General features: G+C 42.1%; 6 protein-coding genes across 9 annotated transcripts; 4 read left to right on the top strand and 2 right to left on the bottom strand.

The window, feature by feature from the left end:
• Positions 1–457: 457 nt before the first annotated feature.
• On the top strand, positions 458–5,600 carry orc2 (origin recognition complex, subunit 2). Of its 2 annotated transcripts, XM_061694774.1 has the most exons (15): positions 458–686; positions 783–941; positions 1,232–1,315; positions 1,879–1,968; positions 2,046–2,071; positions 2,156–2,213; positions 2,538–2,845; positions 2,923–3,032; positions 3,105–3,237; positions 3,384–3,480; positions 3,561–3,707; positions 3,783–3,954; positions 4,030–4,091; positions 4,630–4,748; positions 5,283–5,600. In XM_061694774.1, the coding sequence occupies exons 1-15, from the start codon at positions 617–619 to the stop codon at positions 5,364–5,366; spliced, it is 1,719 nt and encodes a 572-aa protein (XP_061550758.1). In that variant the 5' UTR covers positions 458–616; the 3' UTR covers positions 5,367–5,600. The 2 variants fall into 2 exon arrangements, with proteins under 2 accessions (XP_061550758.1, XP_061550757.1); XM_061694773.1 differs by lacking the exon at positions 5,283–5,600 and having other exon boundaries at positions 4,630–5,276.
• Positions 4,760–7,538, bottom strand: cfap410 (cilia and flagella associated protein 410). Of its 3 annotated transcripts, none has more exons than XM_061694776.1 (7): positions 7,084–7,538; positions 6,985–7,003; positions 6,828–6,874; positions 6,509–6,738; positions 6,270–6,417; positions 6,092–6,182; positions 4,760–6,001 (listed from the first exon to the last, which is right to left on the bottom strand). In XM_061694776.1, the coding sequence occupies exons 1-7, from the start codon at positions 7,203–7,205 to the stop codon at positions 5,837–5,839; spliced, it is 822 nt and encodes a 273-aa protein (XP_061550760.1). In that variant the 5' UTR covers positions 7,206–7,538; the 3' UTR covers positions 4,760–5,836. The 3 variants fall into 3 exon arrangements, with proteins under 3 accessions (XP_061550760.1, XP_061550761.1, XP_061550759.1); XM_061694777.1 differs by having other exon boundaries at positions 6,270–6,420; positions 6,509–6,729; XM_061694775.1 differs by having other exon boundaries at positions 6,270–6,420; positions 7,084–7,535.
• Positions 7,479–9,881, top strand: rpl37a (ribosomal protein L37a). Its single transcript, XM_061694778.1, has 4 exons — positions 7,479–7,544; positions 8,068–8,196; positions 8,331–8,413; positions 9,717–9,881. Exons 1-4 carry the CDS (start codon positions 7,542–7,544, stop codon positions 9,778–9,780), a joined length of 279 nt encoding a protein of 92 aa, XP_061550762.1. The 5' UTR covers positions 7,479–7,541; the 3' UTR covers positions 9,781–9,881.
• Positions 9,882–10,560: 679 nt separating this feature from the next.
• Positions 10,561–14,218, top strand: pecr (peroxisomal trans-2-enoyl-CoA reductase). The gene is made up of 8 exons (XM_061694436.1): positions 10,561–10,692; positions 11,333–11,466; positions 11,551–11,716; positions 11,801–11,882; positions 12,249–12,345; positions 12,427–12,537; positions 13,552–13,663; positions 13,760–14,218. The coding sequence occupies exons 1-8, from the start codon at positions 10,581–10,583 to the stop codon at positions 13,840–13,842; spliced, it is 897 nt and encodes a 298-aa protein (XP_061550420.1). The 5' UTR covers positions 10,561–10,580; the 3' UTR covers positions 13,843–14,218.
• A 64-nt stretch (positions 14,219–14,282) lies between these two features.
• On the top strand, positions 14,283–17,667 carry ndufb3 (NADH:ubiquinone oxidoreductase subunit B3). Its single transcript, XM_061694767.1, has 3 exons — positions 14,283–14,366; positions 17,177–17,305; positions 17,403–17,667. The coding sequence occupies exons 2-3, from the start codon at positions 17,178–17,180 to the stop codon at positions 17,551–17,553; spliced, it is 279 nt and encodes a 92-aa protein (XP_061550751.1). The 5' UTR covers positions 14,283–14,366; position 17,177; the 3' UTR covers positions 17,554–17,667.
• Positions 17,220–23,523, bottom strand: LOC133411696 (UDP-glucuronosyltransferase 1A1-like). The gene is made up of 9 exons (XM_061694348.1): positions 22,867–23,523; positions 21,923–21,986; positions 20,387–20,535; positions 19,920–20,047; positions 19,585–19,678; positions 19,375–19,500; positions 18,451–18,538; positions 18,134–18,353; positions 17,220–18,036 (listed from the first exon to the last, which is right to left on the bottom strand). The coding sequence occupies exons 1-9, from the start codon at positions 23,521–23,523 to the stop codon at positions 17,766–17,768; spliced, it is 1,797 nt and encodes a 598-aa protein (XP_061550332.1). The 3' UTR covers positions 17,220–17,765.
• Between the last annotated feature and the right edge of the window lie 1,367 nt (positions 23,524–24,890).

Raw genomic sequence — 24,890 nt, 5'->3', positions numbered from 1 at the left:
ATGTAATTTCAACTCCTACACTTGTTACTTTTTTCAGCCTCTGCGGATGACACAACCTAAGAAAAAGATGTCAAATCTTTCAATTTCGTCTCTGCATTACGTTATTCCTTAAATGTATTTGTAAAATGATCGAAACAAATATGCTTTGTTGTCGGGGCGACGAGTAAATTATATATTCTGAAAGTCTTCAGCTTCCGTTTTTTTTTTTTTTTTTTAATTTTTTTTATTTTATCTATGCTTTCCTGGAGTTTTGCGTTTTTAGCGCGCTAAGCAAGGCTGAAGTTGGATTTTTTTTTTTTTATTTGTTTTTGTTTACAATTTTCATACAGTCCCCGGGTGAAGCGTCGGTCATACACACCGAGGTGCATTGTGGGACGTGGTGTTTTGCTAAAAATCTGCGTTCTCATTGGTCCAAATGTGAACTTTCACCTGTCACGTGATATCAAACTTTGTCGTGATGGCGCGGAAACGCTCCACTGCTTCCACATCCGCCCCATAAAGTCTGTTGTTTACGCTGTCTCCTCGTTTTATGTCCATTGAGTACAAGTCTGTTCGCGTTCCGCTATAACGTGTTCGACCTGTGGTCTTATTACGCTAAACGTCTATTTGTGGAGTCATGAGTGTGTTGGAGGTGAAGTTTATCGGGGACGGGGATGTTCTGGAGCACATCGTGGACAAGCAGGAGGGTACGTAATTTGCACGAGCCTTTTTTTTTGTTTGTTTTGTTTGTCTGTTCTTCAAAAGTCGATGTGTTCTGCTTGTCGTCATTCCGCGTTCCCAAGAGGTGCAAAGCGGTGCTGGCACAATTCAGAGGATGGTCACGTGCAAGAGATCGGTGGGACGGCGAGCCGGAGAGGAACCAGAAGGGAAGGAAGCGCTTGAAAGCAGCGTCCTTGATGAGCAGAACTATGTTCAAGCTTTTTGTGGGGACAGCACAGAAGGTAACCTGAGTCCTCAGAACTGTGAGGCAGATGTGCTAACCGGTCACCCACAGTGCCACTGCATATATATTATATGGTGTATAATAATAATAACTATTATTATTGTTGTTATTATCATCATCTGTGACCCTAATGAGAATAAACGGCATAGAATATGTCAAATCGTCCAGATTAAGTTCGGAGCTGTTACTCTGCCAAATGGATGTATTTGATTGCTTTCTTTCGTACCTTTTTACTTTTTTATTTTATTTATTTATTTATTTATTAAATTTCTCTTCCACTTGCTGAAGATGACGATGGTATGTCCAGAGTTGCAGGAGCATCCATTTTCACTTTTCAGAAAACCAAACGGGGCCGCAGCATGGCGCAGACCGGTGAGTTCATTGCGCCTCCTTTTTGTCACACTTTTGCCTGTAAAATGATGGAAAGTGACACAAGTAATCCTCCTTGTAAATCTAAATGAAAGAGCGGCAAGGAGACAAGTGTGTACTGCATGAATTTACTCCAAGTGATAAATTAACCAATTTCTTATAGCGCCTAATGACCACTTCCTTGCAAACGTCAAATGTTTTATCTCTTTAACATACACTTACATAGTGCATAAACGACCATTCGCACTCACCTTCACACCTGCGGGCAATTTAAAGTCTTCACTTAAATGGAAATTTTTGCAGATTTAAAAAAGAAAAACTGAAATATCACACAGCCATAACCACTTTGCTCCGCCAGTAAGGATTATGAATGCCTACAATTTGAAATCATCATTAACGTTTTGAAAATAAGACTTTAAGCGTCGCTGTTTCAGCTTGGGAAACATTTACCCATAGAAAACCAAGGCGCGGGATCTTTTATTATTTTTGGTGTGCTTTTGCCATTATTGATCAAAGTACGTGAAAATGACCCTTTACACACGTGATGTTTGTTATACTGTACATAGCCAGTGAGCTGGCACAGACCCCGGGGAAAAGTGTGAGCTTCAGCACAACTCCCAACATCGAGCCCTCCACTCCCAATCGGACAGGCCGCAGTAAGTCCGACACCTCCTCGCTTAGACACGTTACGCTTTTCCAAACGCCAACGAGTGCCATCTTTTTCTCCGTGCAGACAAACAAAAACAAACACCCCAGCGGGTGAGCCTTGCTCTCGTTTCCCTCCGTCATTTCATACACGGCTCACGATTGGGACCATTCTGTCACTTGCTTCTTTTCTGACAGCGCAAAAGGGTGCAGTTTGTCTCCACGACGCCCCACAGGCTGAGGAAGAGAATGCCAAGTAAGTGTAATAAATCATGGAATAATGTGATCAAGCTTGGCCTAAAAGGCAAAAAAAAAAAAAAAAAAAGATTAAGTAGAGAGAAAATTTAAGGGGAAAAAAATTGCAAATGAGTCTAATACTTTAGATTCTATTTAGTTTTATTACATTTTCTATTTTTGTTCACAGTGCAATACTATTGTGTGCTTTTTTTTTTTTTTTTTTTTTTTTTTTTTCTCTCTCCTTCAAATTAACAAATTTGTACACGTAGGTACCACTGTACTGTACATCATTTTTGCTATGCAATACCTAAAATATGTATGTAACCTTGACGCCAATGGTCAGCACCCAGCCTCCGATCAGACAGCGAGTATTCACCCTCCGACTCTGGGGACGAAGAGGATGAGGATGACGTCGCGGTGGACGAAGAACAGAAAGTAAAGAAAGACGGCGGAAAGAACGAGACCCCAAGAACACCGAGTAAAGGTTTATCCGCAGCGCTCTACAAGACCCCCGCCAAAAAGAGCAAGAACGCTCATGAACCTGCCAACCAGCCCACCTTGGTCGAGGAGTATTTTGAGGCCCATGGCAGCTCCAAAGTCTTAACGTCAGACCGCACGCTTGATCGTTTACACGCCCCTAAATTGGACAGGGTGCGTATATATAAGATGTGTTATTTGCCATGAACTCGTTGCTATCCATATAAAGCAACTCTTCACGTGGCTTGCAGGAAACCCTTATTCAGCTTTTAGAAGGAAAACCACCCTGCTGCGCTAGAGAGATGCACAACCTCAACAACAAACACAAAAAGCACTTTAGCAAATGGATGCTACAGTTACAGTAAGTAAGCATGTTTATAGTGTGGTTATTGCATTTTCAACAGAATAAAATGTTGAGCGTGCTTGTCTAAAGGTTGGGATTTAGTGTCCTGCTCTACGGTTTGGGCAGCAAGAAAGATCTGCTGGAGGAATTTCGTTTTTCTCACTTGTCTCAAGAGATTCACCTGGTGGTTAATGGCTTCTTCCCCTCCATCACACTGAAATCGGTGTGTATAAAGTCAGAAATTCTTTAATATTGGAAAGGGAAAGCAAAATCTAAATGATAAATGTCCACTATTGAACAATGTTTTTATAATGACGCATGAGGGATTGATGCTGTCTTTCAAAGTATGGTACTACACTGTGATTGCAGATCTTGAACACTTTAACATGTGAGGTTCTTGAGCACCACGGGAGTTTCCGAACACCCTGTGACCAGATCCAGTACATCTCCCAAACCCTTAAAGACAGTGAGTACATTTGTCTCATCTCATTCGGGTTCATCTAAATGTTTGTTGAAGTTTGTGTTTAATGTGTCTGCTTGACACAGGACCAACTCTTCATGTCTATGTGTTGATCAATAATATTGATGGACCGATGCTGCGAGGAGAGAAGACCCAGAGTGCCCTGGGGCAGCTGGCATCCCTGCCCAACCTTCACTTGGTGGCAACTATTGACCACATTAACGCTCCTCTTGGTTAGTATGGACTATTTGGTCGACCAATTCTTTTACAGCCTGTCCAGTTTACGGATGTTTTCTCTATATTCTCAGTGTGGGACCAGTTTAAACAGAGCCAGTTTAACTGGTTGTGGTGGGAATGTGTGACATTTAAGCACTACACAGAGGAGACATCGTATGAAAACTCTCTGCTGGTGCAACAAACGGCGGCTCTGGCTCTGTCTTCCCTTACACACGTTCTCCGCAGCTTGACCCCAAATGCACGGTACCTTTCGCACCTTCATTATAGTTCTGTGTAAAACCTGTTTGGAAGCTCTTAATAGTCATTCCTTTATTGCAGAGGAATTTTCAAACTGCTGGTGAAATTTCAGCTGGAAAACAAAGACAATCCTTCATACACAGGTACACGCATATTCAGTGTTTCAGAAGCTCCTTTTTACAGGTCCCGTATTTTGGCGTTTTCGACCTCCACAGTGTGACTCTAACGTGGACTTCGTATAAAAGTGTCTGTTTCATTTTAAAAAAACACATACGAGTGTACAGAAAAAGCCCCTCTGACAGCTACTTCTGTTTGACCCAATTTTGTACACGCTTTATCCATATTCGGCTAAGACCGCCCCGTTTCCTCTGATTGATTGCCTCCGTGTAGAAGACCCACTTGCGAGAGCACACATTTTTGTTATGTTGACAGCGCTAGCTCGGGAGTTGATGGAGATCTTCGCTAGTGACGTAGATAAGCTCAAGAAATTCAAATGACCTGATTTCAATCATTTGGGCAGAAAAATGTCTGGGACTCTGAATATATGGGCGATTTTAATTCATATTTCACATTTTATTGAGACGCCATAGAGACAATATTACATCACAAATACAAGAAAAAGTTGGTTTGGTGAAATGGGTCCCCTTGAAGATTTTCTGATATTTTTTTGTTTTGGTGCAGGATTGTCATTCCACGATTTTTACCAGCGTTGTCGCGAGTCGTTCTTGGTGAACTCTGACCTCACTCTGAGGACTCAACTGACCGAGTTCAGAGACCACAAACTGATCCGGACACGCAAGGTAAAGTCCGAAAGTGTATCAAGAGACAGCAGTTTTTGCGCCATCTACAGAAATAAAGCCGCCTCGTACGCTTCTTTCATTAATGACAACTTAGTCGCTTTTGCCATGTTGGACTGAGCAGCCAGGTAATAGTCACACTGTCGTTGCTACGCTACTATTCTGTAATTAAGTTCCATTTCTAGTTGTTTGTCATCACACTTTTCCTCTTTGCCGTCACTGGTATCATTCTGTGATGGCATCAATACAAGGTATCGCAACACAAAAAGGCCAATAAGTTGTGCACTTACTCCTTTAGATGCTCACTGAGCGAAAATTGCGCATTGTGGTGTCAGTTTGAATTCCGTTTTGTGACTTTAGTATTTTTTTCCCCTTGTACTTTCAAAGAAAATTGGGATCAAATTCCAAATGATGATTCTTAAAAAAAATAATTTTAGTATTCAAATTTAGAGCTTCCACTGTATTTGCCCACTATTTTTCTATTTTCATTGAAGAGGCAAGCAAGTCATGTTAACAGCTATTTATTTGATTGTCCAGGGTGCAGATGGCGTGGAGTACCTGACGGTCGCCGTGAATGCAAACACACTATTGGACTACTTGGAGAATGAGGAGGGTGACTGAAAAGATCACTAAATTGAATTCTTTCAGCTCACAAAAAAAAACGGCGTGTCAAATATCAGTTACATACCCCTCAGTCCATAGCAATTTAATACAGTCAAATGACTTATTGCTGGTCAAAATGATTGACTGTTTGCCCCATTCTTCCCTTGTTATTCACAGAAAGTATGCATGGTGTGCTAAGAGCAGCATTAATAAAATCAACAATGTGAATGCATTGCAATTAATGACTTTAATTCCAGAAATAGATTGACCTTTAATGTTATACATGTTGTTCTTGTAAGGCAAGCATTCGTGATATGACAAACGAAAGCCATCATTTGGTTAGTAGACCGCTGAGTGAGGATATTTGAAATGTGTAAACGCGTGCAATAGTGCAAAACGGAGAAAGGGTTTGCGTATTAATGACCATCGAGTCAGAAAACAGTTAATTGCAAGTAGTCAATATATAGTCAATACGTGCTCGAATTATTTCAGTGTTGGATGTCAGCAGATTTCGACGGTTGTGACTCTCGCAGCATTTCTAATGAGTCCGCTGTGCAAGTCCTGAGTCGGTTCTGCGTCTCCGTGTGCACAACGCGGAGCTCCTCGTGATCCAAGTCCCTCAGAAGCAGCAGCACTGCATCAAGAGTGTGGGTCTACAAGTACATATTTAGGTTATTTGACAAATATCAAAAGATGACATTTGATATTAGTGTTGCTTTAAAAAAAAAAAAAAAAAAGGTGACCTTTTTCATAGATGATCCGGTTGACTGAGAATGAAGAGATGGGAACTTGTCTCTTGACATGGGCTTGCTCCGCAACTCCTCACTGATATTACTGTAAGCAAAAATAAAGACAGGGCGTGTTTTTTTTTTTCCTGGTTGCTTCATTTGGTGGTGAATTACGACACCCCACAAAGCTTACTTGGTGTCCTCCGTCTTGTGGCCGAGAGAGTTATTCTCTTTCTCTGCATCGGTAAGTCCATTGGTGGAAAGCTGGTGACGGCCTGCGTTTGGTGGTGTGCCCATCTCCTCGCCCTCCAAGTGGGCTAACGTGATCTCGTCCTCGGTCACTACTGTACACGCATACGGCGCGAACTTAGAAATGTGAGAACACAAGTTATGTGCAATGTAATCACTTTGATAATGACTCGCTCTATTGACCTCGGTTGTCCAGCTTCTGCAGCCGCGGTAGGCAACGCAGGACTGTCAGGCGATACCGACCGCAGTCATCTCCACAACAAGGGTTGTCAGCCAACCACAATATTCGGAGACGTGCCATCGGACGCAAATAACAGAGTTCTGAGAGTGAGGCGATCATGTTCCTTCTCAAGTAGAGCTCACACAGAGACAAGCATCCAGCCAGAGGAGAGAGAGATGAGATGCTGTTGACACTGGACAGGGGCACCACAATGGAGTTCACATTCTAAACCCATGTGATGTGATGTGGTTGTGTTGTGTCAGGAAAATCGGTGGAACCAACCTTAGTGTCAGCACTTCGATGTTTGGCATCTGGGATAAAATGGAAACCTGGAGGGGGATATGAAAATTACACCATTAGGTCAATGTATCGCAATTAAGTTATGAAGCGGAAAGCGCAAAGGAGTAAATCTGAGACCAAATGAGCCGTTTGTACTCACATCAGTGAGTTGACACCCCCTGTAAGAACAAAGGTAAGCTGATTTTAAACTAACTCGACAAGCATTTCTGGCATGTTTGATCAAAATAAGATCACTCACCAGCAGTTCAGTTTCCTTACGTTTTCCAAGTGGGAGGCCTTGGCCTCGGTAAGAACCCGTTTACGTGTTAGCCTCATCGCAGACAGACTCACCCGCGTATGTAGTTGAACAACGCGTCCCATTAACGCGAATAGTTTGTTAACAAGAAACGGACAAACATTTCAAGGCAGCGCAATGGACGCTAACGTCCTTTACGCACGAATGCGCACGCGCACGTCGACTTCAGCGTCCTTCGTTACGGAATGAAAAAATATTTAAATATATATATATATAATATTGTATATGGCATTTCAAATTGAATGCAAATATGTAAAAGCGTCATCAATTGTATTTCTTGAAACCTGCGCTGTGTTGGTGTTTAAAAACACAACCATTCCCACACTGCGGCGTTCAGAAGCTGGTGTATCGCGCATGCGCGGTACGTACTTCCTCTTTGGAACGACGTCTCCACTGAAACCATGGTGAGCTCAAAATGTCCCTTTCCAAATCCGTGTCGATCTAATGTTTTTCGCCGGTCAGTATCACCTCAAAGTATGTCCGAAGGCTCCCCGACACTCTACACCGTAATGTGCCATGCTACGTTTTGTCAGCTTAAACCACCATTGACACATAAACGATGTTTCCGTGGCCTGCATTACAAATGGCTGCCTCGAATGCTAAACCGCCACAGTAGCCGGCGCGGAGGCTAAATTAGCACGACGTGTCTCTCTAAACACCACCCTCAGTCCGGTTCTATATGTTGTATGTTTTATTGTTATTAATCAGTTTATTTGTGTTGCGATTAAACACAAAACATGGTCCTCGGTGTGTAAACGCCGGGGCTGTTAAAAGTGAGGTTAACTGTGCTATGTAGGACATTATGCGCCAGAAGCAACACTCCATGCGTATTGCAGTTGTTGCCACACGAGTGTGTGTGTGTGTCTTTGTATCTTAACATGCTGTCATATTGCAACTTTAAACTAATTCAATGCATTCCTCCTCCAGGCCAAGCGCACCAAGAAGGTGGGAATCGTTGGTAAATACGGCACGCGTTATGGCGCATCGCTGAGGAAGATGGTGAAGAAAATTGAGATCTCCCAGCACGCTAAATACACCTGCTCATTCTGTGGCAAGGTGAGGTATTCCATATGGCTTCATAAAAGAAATGATGCACAGTACTGTGGCTACTTGCATCATTCCAAGGATGTTGGACTGGCCTTGGTTGAATTATAATTGTTCCCCCCCCCCCTTCCCTATGCTTTATGAAGACCAAGATGAAGAGAAGGGCAGTGGGTATCTGGCACTGCGGATCCTGCATGAAAACGGTGGCTGGAGGAGCGTGGACGTACAAGTAAGTTGCTCTGTAGCTCACAGAATGTGCTCAGGGACCGCTACCACCCGCATCTGTTTCGTTTAAGCTATTCCAAAATCTTGACTATGGCTCCGGGTTGTTGTAGTAGTTGATCTTGTGACCTGCGCTTTCAAACCACATACTGTACACGGCTTTCGCTTGTAATAAAGTTATCACGGAAGCACGTGGGAAGTTGGGAGAATAGATAATTCAAGTTTTAGTCTTTGGTTTCTCCTCTAAGGTCATCATTTGTGCTTTAAAACCAGTTTCCCTGAATCACAAACATATTGCATGAGCTTTGTTAGATGACCTCTGTATGTGTCACTATGGCGTTTGTGTGTGAATATTCAGTATTTGAAGGTAAATCCCTCCTGTGATCAAATGTTAATTAATGTTAGCTAGCCCGTCAATAGGGTTTTCCATTGACTTGGAATTAGCATAAGCGGGCAATTTCTAAAACGATGTTTTGTATTTAAATGTAAAATGAGGGTAATTATTTTTGTGCGTTTAGTTTAATACTTTAATAGGGGGTGTCGATAAAAATAGTTTAAAGCATGCTCAAATTTGGATTAATTGCCCAGCCTAGAGCTACACTGCACACATTCTCTGCAGGCTGCAAAGAACAAGCCGTGGGTGATCGGTTTTTGTGATCATCAATGAAAGGCATTGACAGACGAGCGCCGATCACGTTTTCCTCGGGAATCGGCCAATCGTGATCGGTGGGCGATCGATCAGAACGCCACTACTAATCACTCATTAGTCAATATAGATAGTTTTCCCAGGATGTCACGCACTGCCATCGTGGAGGTTGACACATTGCGTTGCTCGAGTGTTTGAATAGAGAACCCTCCCGATCGCAACCACCAACATGGTGGACACAGTTGGGTACGTTACGTGTAAGAATAAACAGAAATCCAAAAGCAATGATTGTGTACATTTTCGATTAATATGGCGTGCGTGCGTGCGTGTGTGTGTGTGTGTGTGTGTGTGTGGACAGCTGTGCGCACTTGTTTGCAGAAATCTGACCAAGTAGTGAAGGGACAGTTTAGTCAATGGTATGCCATGTGTACAATTTTGCATTTGAGGTTGCGAAAGTGTCATCCCAAATGTATGAATTGCATTTTACTGTTGTATCTTGAAGAGAAAAATGGGCATGGATGACAATGTTCAAGGTTTGATATTGTACATTGAAAATCATGTTACTTATTTTCTGTAATTTGTTGTAAATCTGATGGACAGAAACTTTGTGACTCCAGATGTTTGCTGCATTTGCAAAAGTTTCAACCTTTGGTTCCCCCAACAGCACAACTTCTGCCGTCACAGTCAAGTCAGCGATCAGGAGGCTGAAGGAGTTGAAGGACCAGTAAACGAGTGAGATGCTCACTGGAGGATTTGGGACTTTTTTCATAAATTGAACCATCCTGGACTTGGCCTCAACATCCAACAATAAACGCTGTCTGGAGTGGAATTCCGTGTCCTTGTTTTTCATTATGAATGAAAGCATGCAGCAAAAAAGACTTGTCAGTTAAGCACCAATGGAATTAAGGCAAACATTGACCCTGTCCCGACGGAAACAAGTTTTAGTGTCTCTGCAGAGGTTTATTTTCATTGTTTCTCCATTTTGACCACATACAGCTGACATTTTGAAAGTCCAAATACAATTCATAATGTTTTTATTTTTTTTTAAACTGGGCCCCAGAGTGAACACATTTGGAAAGGCTCTTTCCTGAGACGATGGCGGCATAGTCCCAGTTCCGTGTGCTAACGCTTCCAACAACAATGGTAGATAACCGTGTTGGATGTTCTTGATCTTGGCTTTCATTCGAAGCAAAAATTCTAAATGGTCAGTTCACACACTGGCTTCGCATTTTCAGCCATTCTGTTTTTGGGACATGGCTGAAGTTTGATCAGTGCGTACATTTGTTTTGTGTTCATTTGCGAGATATAAAGCTTAGTCAGACTGGACAGATTTCTGTAAGTGGGCGTTTTATAAATGCTGTACTTTTAAAACGGCACAGCAAAAATTGCGTTGCATAAATCCTACATAACCTTGAGCTGGTACGCAAGTTGTCGATCGTAGGACAGGTCGAAGTCCTGAATGACTGCAGTATTGCTAAACGTCAGCAGGTGGCGCAGGTAGGCTCCCCAGGAAAATTTTGAAACAAACATGGCGGCGCACAGTGTTTTCCGACCGGGCTTGTTCAACCATAAAGTTGCAATAGTGACCGGTGGAGCGACTGGTATTGGGAAAGCAATATCTGTTGAACTCGTTGAATTGGGTGAGTCATTTAGTTTTGACTCCTTTTTTTTTTTTTTCTTTGTTTCAACTATACAACTTGTTAAAAGAAAGGTTGACGGACTTTCTCTGAACTACAGAAAGTCGACCAACTTGTTCTGTACGCTGGGTAACTTTTCACCATGATTTTAAGGACAACACATCACAGCATTGTTTAGTATTTACAGCATTGACCACTCAAATGTTGACGTTGTTCTGGCTGTAACTAACACAATGTAAACTGTCCTCTGTGTAGTTAATGCAATATCAGTAGTTATTGACCAGTAACATAGAAGCGTGTTAGTTACTTCTGTAAACATCCATCCATAAATTTTCTGGATGACTTGTCCTTATTAGGGCTGTGTATGAGTTGGACCCTATCCCAGCTGAGATAGAGGGGGACACCCTGTACTGGTCGCCAGCCAATCGCAGGGCACGTATAGAAAAAGTCAGTCAGTCATATTCAAATGAATCACAACTATGGAGAGAAACCCCCTCGGAAGCAAACTCTCCACAGGAAGGCCGATGTTTCACCTTGCTGCCCGTTTTTGTAAATACTGTTCTCAAATTGTAATGACATTATGCAAGCAAATATGAATGATTGAAGCCTCTCGATCGACCATCACTCCCAAACTTGCCCTCAGGTTGCAGTGTGGTGATTTCCAGCAGGAAAGCGGTGAGGTTGGAGGGGGCTGCCCAAGAGATGAGACAAAAAATTCCAGCTTCCAGCCCTGCATGTGTCACTCCTCTACCTTGCAACATCCGCAACGAGGATGAGGTGCACACTCCTTTAACCCTGGAGACGGCGATGTAATTCATGTTGTGATGAGTGAAGCACAATGGTTGTGTACTTCCACCCCAGGTGAAGGCTCTTGTATCTTCCGTGCTGAAGCAGTATGGTCGCATAGATTTTCTGGTGAACAACGGTGGTGGTCAGTTCAGCAGTCCAGCTGAGCACATGTCTTCTAAAGGATGGAAAGCTGTGATCGACACAAACTTGACTGGCACCTTCCACTGTTGCAAGGAAGGTGAGACATTTACCTCTACTCACATGTATGATCCCTGTTTGAGGATAATATGTACATAACTGTGTTCACAATCGCACTGCACAGTGTACACTACATGGATGAAGCAACATGGAGGTGTGATCGTTAACATCATTGCAGACATGTGGAAAGGCTTTCCGGGCATGGCGTAAGTAGCAATCACCCTTTAACAGTAGACTACTCCAAAACTCTGACGAAGCCCTTGGCTGTGTTCGGAATCACTCCCATCTACTATATAGTTTTTTTTTATAGTTCTATCTTTTTTTTTTTGAATACACTCATCTTAAAACAATATGTTATAATTTATTATTTATTGCGGAAGGTCCACCGGCTGACATTGATCCGGTACATTGTATTTATGCTTCAGCAATGACAATAATTAATTAACGGTGCGCCCAAGAAGTGTCTATTTTTTTTTTGACTGATGAGTGAACTACAGCATCTATTCCACTGGAACTGTAGATAAAAACGAATGAGTGAATGATTCCGAACACAGCCCTTGTCTCTCTGACAGTCACACAGGTGCAGCCAGGGCAGCGGTGGATAACGTAACAAAGAGCCTGGCCGTTGAGTGGGCTGCCTCGGGTGTCCGGGTCAACGCTGTTGCCCCAGTATGCACAACTCTTGTGTTGTTGTAGTTCTTACATGGCTGATAATGTGGTTGTTTCAAGTTGGTATTCATTTGGCTGCAGGGCACCATTTTTTCTAAAACGGCAATGGAGAACTATAAGGAGCTTGGACCAACCCTTTTCAAGATGTCTGTCCCCTTTAGTCCCGCAAAGAGATTGGGACTACCAGAAGAGGTGTGATTTGTGACAATTTAAAGATACCATAACACTCATGATGCTGATGCACAGTATACAATGTTCCTCCACTGTTCACGGGAGATGGGAGCTGAACCCTGCTGCGAATCGCAGAAATCTGTGAACTCTGATTCTGATATGCCGCAAAATGGGGCCTGAGCACAAAAACGGCGAATAAAAAAACCCCCCAAAAAAACTTGAATAGGTGAATTCACAAATACCAAATCTTGAATACGCATGGGTTCTTTTGACTGCTGTAGAATTGAAGATCTGCTGCATTGCTTAATGGTTGTCACAAAGACGAGCATAACAATTGGGATTCACATTACCGTATTTCCCCATGTATTGGCCAGGGCCTTTATTTACTTGTCTCCAGAAAGTACCAGCTTTCCTATTAGGGATAAGGTGTTCATCAGGTGTGATTTATTTTTATTTTTTTTCCCCTCAAATAATGTTTATTAATTAGAATAATACATTTTACAATAGGGAAGGCCGGTGGTGATTTGCGTCACCTGTTCAGTGTATGATTGTTTTGTCTATATGTGCCCCGCGGTTGTCTGGCAACCAGTCCAGGTTGAATGTGACCTGCCCCTAGTCTAAAGTCATCTGGGATGGGTTCTGGATCACACATGACCCGAATGAGACTAAGTGATATAGAAAATAGATGGATTTATATTTTACATTGTAATACATAGACTGTGTGCGAAGTTTTAGACAGTACTTAGTTGTGAATAAATATTTATCGTGTTTCTGTCTGCCTTCTGGCGAGGCACCCCTACTACCTACTACTTTTTTGGTGAGAAAGAAAAAGGAGGCATCGTATATGAGTGGACAACACACCCAATGATTAATTGGGGCACTGTGGCCAATATTTGTGGAAATACGGTAATCCACTATCTTCTGAACATCTCGACCAAGTAGTCGCTGGTCTTTTGTGTAATCTTTGACATACGGTATATCCGAAATGCAGTCATTTGCATTGCTCTTTTCCTCTAATTTTGTTTGTGTGGTCAGATCTCTTCTGCAGTTTGTTTCCTGCTCTCTCCGGCCGCCTCTTACATCTCTGGAGCCACGCTGAAGGTCGATGCAGGACAGAGTCTGTACCACTCCATGTGGGAGATACCCAGTATGTTGAATTTGGCCACAGCATGCTTCCACACTAGGTTTTGCCATATTTGCAGTTGCGCTTTACTTTATTGACTGCGTATGTGTGTGCGTCTAGATCATAGTGCGTGGCCCAAAGGTCCAGAGGGGGAGAACCTGGATGCGCTAAAGGACCTACTCAACCCCCGGAGCAAGCTCTGATTAATTCGTCCCACACTGACAGCACAAAAACAACAAATATAATGCTGTCTGATTTAGACAGGAAACAGATATGCTTTGAAAATAAAATAGTGTAATTTCTTGTTATATACTGAAAACATTGAATAACTAATTGTATGGTACAATGAGTATGATAATGTGCATGTTATACATGTTAATTAAATGTCATTAATGTTGTCACGTGCCTGAAAAAACAAATGTGTATAATATAATTAAACAGTCTACTCATTACAGTTAGTTATATACACTTTTATTAGGTGACAGACGACTAATAATCCGAATCAATTTTAATTCTGAGACGTTGTCTTGTCACTCGACAGTTCAATAATTAGGTTTCATATGACAATTAAATCCTGTATGTTCCTTGTTATCCGTCGTCTTTTTTTTTTTTTTTTTTTTTTCGTTTTTCGTTTTTCGTCCCAAACCACTTGCCGTACTTCTGCCATACAGCAGTACCAACTGTCGTAACAGCGCAGAAGCAGAGGTCACAACACAGGAGGATCCAGGTACAGTTTTCATTACAAACTTACATTTCTGATAAACTCGCCTTGGTTTATTGTTGTCGACATGGGGTAACATCAGTGGTTTACGGATAAACTTTTTGAGTACCCCAGAATATTGTTAGAGTTAGTGCTAACTAATAGCATGCAATGTTAGCTTGAGCAAATGTTCACTTTTAGTATTGAAAGCCAAGCGTTGAGCTCAGCATGTTTTCTCAAGGAAGTTGCCACTGATCTTAAAAGTATCACAGCGTGCCATCAGCAGGTTTCAACGCGAGACTGGAAGAGTTACAGAAAGTGGAGGCTCCCGGAAATGTATTGGTCCATTCATGGATCAAACACCTATCGTGAATTTTACCATTCAGGTCCTTGTTAGAAAACAGCAAGTTGTGCAAAAAAAAAAAAAAAAGTAGCGAAATATGCTACAGTTTACGGAAGCGTATTGCGTTCAATTGGATTAAAAAAAATAAATCTTGTTTTTCTGAGTAATTTTTTTGAGGGCTTTGTTTTTCTGACTTTTTTTTTTTCTGTTTTTCTGACTGATTTTTTCCCCACCTGTATTTCTGACTTTTTTTCTGTTTTTCTGACAATGTTTTTTCCATCTGTTTTTCCTGACTAATTTTTTTCTGAGTTATCGGGACACATCGAACTCACGCGAGAACCTGCGAACTGCAGGTGACTCTTTGCGGAATCCGTAGTAAGCAACATAACCGGCTTATTCAGTTTGATCAAGTTTTATTTTGATATGGGTTTAAGACACTGGGAGATATTCCTGTCTTTGAGTCACATAGATGGTATCTGTATCTGAATCATCTTTATTTGCCAAGTATGTCCCAAAAACACACAAGGAATTTGTCTCCGGTAGTTGGAGCCGCTCTAGTACGACAACAGACAGTCAATTTACAGAACACTTAGAGACAGAAAGACATTGACAAAAAAAAAAAAACAGTCACTGAGCAGTTATGGGTTGCTAGTTATCTGGTAATGCCGGTACATTTTATTTTTTTATTTTTTTGACAATTGTGCAAAAAGATGCCGAGTCCTCTAGCACTTAGAGCAGTTCGAATGACTAATATTGCAATAGTCCGGTGCAATGACCATTGTGCAAAGGGCGGCGAGACTTCAAGGAGTGTATGCGGTTTAAAGTGACGAGTAGTGCGATAATCTGGGACAACGTTGGTTGTGCAAATGTTACAGATACTCCTCAATCAGTGTGCAAATGGAGCAGATGCTACTCTGGCATGAGTGGCCAGTATATGCAAATAGTGCAGCATGGCGAGACAACTACAGTGAGTGCACGAGTAATACATAATTGGCCCCACAGAAATGTGACAACGAACTCAAGTCAAAAAACTGCCAGCATGTTGTAATGGAATTGTAGGTCAGGTGTTTAAGAAGTGGATCGCAAGAGGGAAGAAGCTGTTGGAATGTCTACTAGTTCTAGTTTGCGTTGATCGGTAGCGCCTACCTGAGGGAAGGAGCTTTGTCCTTTTTTGTAGCAGCACCAAAACCAGACTGTGATGGAAGAACTGGACTGATTCGATGACCGCTGTGTAGAACTGTCTCAGCAGCTCCGGTGGCAGGCCGTGCTTTTTCAGAAGCCGCAAGAAGTACATCCTCTGCTGGGCCTTTTTGAGGACGGAGTTGATGTTGGTCGCCCACTTCAGGTCCTGATAGACTGTAATTCCGAGGAACTTGAAGGTCTCGACGGTTGACACAAGGCAGCTGGACAACGTGAGGGGCAGCTGTGGCGAAGGATGCCTCCTGAAGTCCACGATCATCTCTACCGTCTTGAGCGTGTTCAGCTCCAGGTTGTGTCGGCCGCACCACAGCTCCAGCCGCTCGGCTTCTTGTCGATATGCAGACTCGTCACCGTCCTTGCTGAGGCCGATGACCGTGATGTCATCTGCAAACTTCAGGAGTTTGACAGTCTGGTGCGCTGAGGTGCAGTCGTTCGTTTCTTGGGGACTGGAATGATGGCGGAGCGTTTGAAACAGGATGGAACTTTGCACAGTTCCAGAGATCTATTGAAGATCTGAGTGAAGACTGGAGCGAGCTGGTCCGCGCAGACTTTGAGGCAGGATGGGGACACATGGTTCGGGCCTGCCGCTTTGTTAATCTTTTGTTGTTATTAGTTTGTCGACATTACGCAGGCACCTTAATTGAACCGGTAAGGTAAACGTGTATGGGCAGGTTGAAGGTGTGCGAGCAGTAATCCGCCATTAGTGAGTCCGCAAAGAGTCACTTGCAGTTCGCAGGTTGATGTGTCCCGATAACTCAGAAAAAAATTAGTCAGAAAAACAGGTGGAAAGAAATTAATCCGAAAAATAGTAAGAAAAACAGGAGTTTTTTTGTTTTGTTTTTTAATCCAAGTGAATGCAATACGCTTCCGTAACAGTTGGACATGTGCATTCAAAAGTGTGGAAAAGTTCAAATTAAATTCACCTGTTAAGGTTATAGTGCAGTTCAGGTTCAATCTGAAATGTCAACCAAAGGCTAAATATCCCTAAATTAGTGTAGTAAGAGTAGTGTCTACAGCAGAGTATGAATCGAAATCTCCTTTAGGGATAATCGTGAGTCAGTCCAATATAAATATTTTTCCATCAAGGTATCTTTTGTAAATGTATTGCCCATGATCAAAAACAAGGGTGGGAGCGATAATGCTGAAATCCAGTGTCGAGCCTTACTAAAATATGTATATTTAATTCAGTTCCATTTTCATAAACACCACAAGTAAGCAAAACTGTTTCCAAAACAGAACATTTGGTCACTGTACTTTGAAGGATATGTGTCGAGTATATTTATGCACTCATCAGTATGGGAGGTGACCACGGCCACAGCAAGTTGTCCATGCCAGACTGGCGGCAGTGGAAGGTAGAGGGCACGCCACTGGAATTCACACAGCAAAGGTTGGCGGCCAGGGGCCTCAAGGACCCGTGGGCCCGGTGAGCATTTCTATAGAGCTGAGTTTTTTGCAGTACTTGTGACACATTTGTTCGTGTTGTGATTGTTTACTCCGCTCCTGTCTCTCTCTTTGTTTAGTAACGAGGCATGGAGGTACTCGGGTGGCTTCGCACGTGCTGTAACTCTGTCCGATGTGCTACTGAGAGGATTCAAGTGGGGCTTTGCTGCCTTTACCGTTGCTCTGGCTGTTGAGTACGCCCTGTTCCCACCAAAGAAGGGTTCCCACTAATGCACATCATCGGCCGTACTCGTATCCCCCGGTTAAACCCATTGATTCTAATGTTATTCTGAATTTGCATTCATTAAATGAATTTGCATTCATTAAATGTCTCTTTAATCACCACCTGGCTTCATTTACTGTTTCTACACATGAATGTGCAGCTCCCCTTGCATAGTTTTTGTTTTTGTTTTATTCATTAACCAGATATTACAGGTGCTAATCTAGTCTTGCTTCCTCTTTGTGCTCGGTTTCTGACAGCATAACTTCAAACATTTAACTGTCAAGATCATAAAAAACAGTACAATTGTAGCAAGTAGCGCTATTACGTCCAGACAGAAGTACTGGAACCAGTTGAGGTCACGAACAGCTGCTTGAAGATGCTTGGCCCCTTTATGCCGCATCACAAACTCGGTCCAGTACACCGAGAGGTCCAGTGGGTCAACAGGGCGGTCTTTGTGTAACGCTGACAGCCTCTTCATGTTTTCTTTGTATCTAAGACAAATGACATTTAGTTGGATTCATCGTCAAACCTTTAAGACAGTGTGTTCAAATTTGAGTGGGGGGGGGAAAAAAAAAAAAAAAAACGTACCTAGTGTCATTAATGACCTCATTCAGTCCCTGCAGCAGGTCTCCTGCGGTGATTGATGAAATATCCAACACCACTCCCACTCCTCGACTTGCCATTCTTTCTGCATTGTCTGGCTGGTCCCCACCAATCGGTACCATCACCATGGGAACGGCATGACAAAGTCCCTCATAGATACCGTGTGAGCCACCATGCGTTATGAAGGCCCGAGCTCCAGGATGAGCTAAAAGTTTGTTAGAAAACATAACATGGACCATATAAGAAAACATGGATTGATAGCCGTTTAGCCATCACATAGTTCTAGGCAGGAGTTGATTTACCGAGTAAGTCATTTTGGGGGACCCAGCTCATCATCTTTACATTTTCTGGTGTGTTTTCAGGAACAAGCCCAGAATATCTCCATATTACCTATTGGAGAAAACCAAACGTATGGCCAGACAGGCATATTTTTTGTCATCAAACGGGGAAAAGAGACATCTTACAAAAATATTTGCACAATAATAAGGCTTATGAGTTTCCCACCAGACACAATTGATTTCAAATAAAACAATTACGTTGAGAAAGGTAGAGACTTTTAGCATTAAGAGGTTTGACAAAAATGGCATTTACCATTTGATGAACTGCAGCCATTTTATGCAGAGTACCTCCATTTTCAAAGTCAAATGTCACGATAACTATGATTTTTAATACTTGGCGAGGATAAGCGGTATCCGAAAATGCATGGATGGACGAGTTGAAGAAACTATTCAGTCAATATTTACTTGAAGTCTGGAGCAAAAACCTTCAGTTGCCGCCTTAATTTTTGCCTAAAACACTGTAGTCCTCTTTTAGGTCAAGCCACTGACTTTCAGTAGCCTCTCAAGTTCTTAAGCCCTTAGAGCATGATTTAAGCGTCTTAACAAATGGGAGTCCTAATTACATTTGTCACTTTTGAGCCGCTTCAAACGGAGCTACTTTGCATTAAACCTCTCAAACTTGGAAGCCTACACATCAATCACATCTTGACTGGATGTTATACAGAATATGGCAGCAGCGCGCAGACATGAATAAATAGCTGCATCAAACATTTTCTACATCTACAAAGATTATGATCCTTCACGTAAATACTGACATTTTGACTATGCTGCACTACAAATTACAACTGCAAAAAAAAAAAAAAAAATATATATATATATATATACTTTGTTAAATGTATTCTTTCTGGCATGTTATTCAAAACTAAGCAATACCAAATATGACTGTACCTTCTGTGGAATCTGTCTGAATGCTTCCAGGAAGACTTTGGTTATCTCATTTGGGATTTTTTTCAATGCGGTGCCCAGTGTGAACACAACAAATCCATGCTTTCCTGACACCCAGGGCTCCAAATCCTTTGACATAGACAGACTATGCATTACTTTGTTTATGTTACTGCATTACAGGAACAGTCACCCATAGACACACTTGGGCCTTACTTCAGGCAGAGGAGTCCTCACATTGCAGTTGATGCCCCCAACTGGCACCATGTTCGGCATTAACGGGCGTGGGAACTCCAGTGTGAAGTCAATCCTGTTCCAACACATATGTTTAGGGCAGAGACTTCCAAAGTGTGGGGGGGGGGCATACAGGGAACCCAGAGCTATTTTAAGGGTGGTACGGCAAGGAAACCGGTATTAATGAATTTTCTGCAATTGTGTCAACTTCCAGAGCTAAGACTTCTTCCTTAGAGACTTGGTGGAATAATAGATTAAAAAGCAGGTCGCTCACACTTGAATGTATGACTTCTTGACTTCTGCATACTGTATGTTACCTGTGCAGCCAGATTGCAGAGTCCGACAGCACCTCAGCTACACCCACGTCCTCTTCCAGGAACTCGGAGGCAATTCGGTCAAAACGCCAATAGATGACTCGGCAGAGGAGGGGCTCTAGTGCACTTACCTGTAGGGGACAGGATGATAAACAAGCTTGAGTGTAACATTTCATTTCAGTTTATAGAAAAGGAAGACAATTTTCAGCAAAAGTCAGATACCATAAGCAATCAATGAAAAGCAGCAGACAGTCTTTTAAGATTAGCACCTCTTAGCACAATGTGTTAAACACATACATGTTGTGACATTCTCTTTTTTTCACATATTTTTGTATGTTATTTGATAGTTTCTGGGCTGTTGGATCTGAAACACGTTTTAAAGCTTTATAGATAATAATAATAAATTAGCCACTCTGTGCACAATTAATTTTTACATATTTGCACGTCTGCATATGCATGTGAGTATTCACCAAGGTGTTGAGGACTCTTTGTTTGAAGTCCATTTTATCTGTGAGGGCAGTGAAGAAGCGAGGCACATATGAAGGCGGCGATGGACACCCTGAAGACTGCATGTCCAAAAAACACGGAATTCCCCTCAGTAAATTAACTGTGGGAATACCTGAAAGTGAACCGGAAACATGCTTATGAGAACGCTCCCTCGTGCAGAAAAATGGAAAAATAAAGACCATATTCCATTTCCCCGTGCTTGCATTACCAATACGGTATCTTCCCGCATTCCAGAAATATGCATGTCACGAGAAATTGTATTTTCCACTTTGCTCGTCCTGTTAGAGGTCGCCACAGCGCACCATCCTTTTCCATGTAAGCCTATCTCCTGCATCCTCCTCTCTAACACCAACTGCCCTCATCTCTTCCCTCACTACATATGTCTAGCAGACATCTCTTAGGTCTTCCTCTCGTTCTCTGGCCTGGCAGCTCCATCATCATCATCTTTCTACCAATATACTCATGATCTCTCTTCTGAATGTGGCCAAACCATTTAAGTCTGGTTTATCTCCAAAACATCTAACCTTGGCTGTCCCTCTGATTAACTCATATATAATTCTTTCCTGGTCACTCTTGAAGAGAACCTCAACATCTTCATCCTCGCCACCCCCAGTTCTGACTCTTGTTGTCTCTTCAGTGTCACTGTTTGTAAGCAGCAGAGACCCATCTATCACATAACACACCTGACACTTTTCCTTTCTTCACCTTCTTTCCATACTGACTCAACATTACTCTGGACTGTTGACCCAAGGATTTGAAGTCCTCCAGCCTTCATGTATTTCATCCACAATTATTCGGCCTTACTTCAGCTGTTCTTCCTTCCTCTCCTTTCCTTTCTAAATGTTCCTTCACCTGCTCCGTTCTCTCAAAGTAGATCACACTGTCATCATCTGGGAACACCATGGTCCATGGCGGTTCCACTCTACCGTCATCAGTCAGCCTATCCGTCACCATTGCAAACAGAAAGGGGCTCAGAGCTGATCCCTGATGCACTCTCACGTCCACCCTAAACTCCTCTGTCACACCCACAGCACACCACACCATGGACCTATAGCTCGGCTACACGTCCTTTATTATTCTAACATACTTCTCTGCACCTCCTTGCTCTCTCTCTCTCTCTCTCTGCCTGGCTAAACTGCATAGATTATTTTTTCTCCCTCTTTACTGTCCGACCGCAAACTGGCATGCAAGTACAAGTAATCATATGCATTTTTGGGACTTTGCCAGCTTTACCTCCACCTTACGCCGCATCTCTGTGTATTCTTGTCTCCTCTCTGTTAAGGTTCAATGAAGACTAAATCATCCATAAGTGTGAATGTGAGTGTGAATGATTGCTTGTTTATATGCGCCTCGTGATTGGCTAGAGACCAGTCCTAGGGTGTACCCCACCTCTCGCCCAAAGTTACTTCGGATACGCTACAGCTCACCCGCGACCCTAATAAGGACAAGCGCTATAGAAAATGGATGGATGGAACATATCCCAGTGCTGGAGCATTCACCTAATTTGCGGGCTATTAAAGAGCCTGTCGGCACCATGGGGTCTGTCAGGACAGCGTCAAATCCCTGTGGAATAAGGAGTTAACAGTTAGATATACTGTAATTCTGAAACATTACCTGTACATTCACAATTTTCTTCACTTTGATATGGTTGACAAATGCGATACTCCGATTTTCAAGTGAAATTTCAACCTAAAAGGCACTACAACCTTTACAGGTGACGTTCATTTGACCTTCTCTAAACATTTGAATGCACACGTCGAACTGTTCAATGTTGTATTACTTTTGCACATCTTGATAGTCTCTAACAAACGGCGTAATTCCCAATCCCAGCAGGTGTTTGAGCCATGAATCGACCAATACATTTCCTATGACGTCCACTTCAATGCCTTTCTGTGACTCTTTCAGTCACTCTGTTTCAACCTGCCAATCATGAAACGAAGACACTGTATGCTCAGTGGCGACTTCCCTCATCATCGCAACATTCTGTTTGAAGCCTCGCAACGGCAGGGTACCGTTGATCAATTGTTAGGTGTCGTCTGGGCCTCTTGATATCAACACATGTGAAGAGCATGTTGAAATACCAACTTGAGTTGAACCCGAAAATGTCTTGGTCCATTCATGCCAAACCAATCATGCGAGTGACTAGCTGTGGTGACCCCTACTGGGACAACCTGAAAGTTACAACGACAACAAGTATCAAACACCTGTTGTCAATTTTGACGTTCAGTTCCTTGCTAGAAGCTGAAGAGAAGTTGTGAAACTTGAACGGTTGGACACGTGCATTCACGGTCACCTGGAGAGGTCATAGTGCATTTTAGGTTCATCCTGAAATGTCACCCGAAAGCCCAGTACCCCTAACGTTTTATGAGTAGTGTGTTGGCAGACACTTCACAAATACAAACATGCAAAAACCCGATGGAAGCTTTTATTGAAAGGCACTTACCCGCTGAGCCAGATGTGAGATAATACTTGCATTGAACAGAAGGCTCTCTGCAGTGGTGTGAAGCAATTCTGTAATTCTCTGTATTTGTGAGAATTTTTCCTGGATTCTCTCTATGAAAGGCTGCGTAGATTTTTGCAGCACGTCTTCATTCTTGGACATCACAAAGTCAACAAAGGCTTTGTCAAACGGAAGAGGGTATGTCAGAGTGTCATAGTGCTCCCCTGGACCAATGAGTAGGGTGATCTCTGGCATCACAACGGTGACCTGATGTCCGCGCCGACCCATTTCCTGAGCAATGGCCTTCATACCCACCCAATGACTCCCATCCATGGGTATCACCAGCAGTTTCCCCACGTAAGAAGCACCGGTGCGACCTGCGGCGACGTTGACACTTGCTTTAGATCCTCTGGTCTTATCCACAGCATCAGCCATGTTCAGCAGCAAAAGCGCCCACACTATTACGCTTGTCATTGTTGTATTTTCCCGTCTGGGCAGCACACACACAAGTACATGCTTGAAAAAAAACGAGCAAATGGAAATTCTCCCTGAGGCCACTCCCTCTTGTGTCTGGCTTGCTGAAATTCCTCTGTTAAATCTGCAGCGTCGTGTGTGTTCAAAGTCCTCCCTGACAGATGAGGGAGTTGTATAATCAGTCATTTACTTCCCGAGTGGATGCGCACGGTTAACCATGTGACTATAACGAACCGAGATGTACACAGGAGGTGTAGGCAAGCCGTTTGAGCATTTATTCAATATCTTTGATATCCAGCTTTAAGTCCATGTCTTGTTCTCACCAGACAAGACAATTTAGCACACTCGTAGAACGGCGAGGACACTGTCAAGTCCACCCTGATCGTTCTACGAGTGTGCCGAATTGTCTTACTAATAAGAACAAAAGAGGGTACTAGTACATGGACCTCAAGCTGAGTATTAACAAATGCTGAAGTTTCAACCCCGTTGCACAAGACAAAGTATATAAAACACATTGAACCACTACAAAGGAACAAAAAACACACACGCACACACACACACTACCAGGAAACAACAAACAACACTTATATGTTAATAAGGTCGTCACGCTATATAGCAACTATTTGGTGCGCGACCTATCTGTCTGGACTACGACTTCGACTTCCGCATTGGGTGCCGTTTATTTGTTGTTGTTGTTTTTTAAAAATATATTATTATTTTTATTGACAACATTGTATTATCAATACATGAACATACATCTGTGTCAATATAATATTGAGTGAAATATACAACCGGTCAAACAATGCAGTTCAATTACAACAGACAAAACTAAACATAAATACATTGAGGCACAAATAATAATAATAAATCAAATGCACAGATAAATAAAATAAATCCTTGCGACTAAATTTGTAAAGAGTTCTAAATGGATACCAATCATCAACTTACATTTCTGATTATTTATCAACTCGAGAGATTATTGATTTCAATCAAAAATAATTTGAATAATGGAGTTGATTTTAGGAATTTAGATTTGTGAATATGAAACTTACCTAACAAAATATACAAGTTAATAATATTACTCCGTTTTTTTTAATCTCTTGACTCATAAAATGTAATAACATTTTTCTTTTTCAAGTGTAATCATACATTTTGTTTTGCATCAAATGTATTTTTCAAGTTCTTTCCAGAAGGTAGCATAAAAGGACAATCATAAAATAAATGAGTCATATTTTCAGATTCATTTTTACAAAAGGAACATTCGTCATCACCATCAAGAAATCGTTAGATGGGTATATATTGTGTCGTATTTTGAAATTTAATTCTCTAATTTTGTTTGTAATGAAAAAAATTAAAGGAGGAAGCCACACCTTCCTCCGATTAATATTCAAAAATTGAGCATCCCAAAAAAAAAAAACAAATTTCCATGTGGCGTTATTTGCTTAAGTCTCTAGAAAGATTCTCTGATATATTTGTTGTTACATTTTTTGCTCAAAATATTAATAACATTTTTAATAGCTGACGTTAATACTAGCTACCGGCTGCTCAATTAT

This window comes from Phycodurus eques, chromosome 13, assembly GCF_024500275.1.
Source record: "Phycodurus eques isolate BA_2022a chromosome 13, UOR_Pequ_1.1, whole genome shotgun sequence".
Classification (NCBI taxonomy): Eukaryota; Metazoa; Chordata; class Actinopteri; order Syngnathiformes; family Syngnathidae; genus Phycodurus; species Phycodurus eques.
This window is presented reverse-complemented; position numbering and strand designations above follow the sequence as displayed.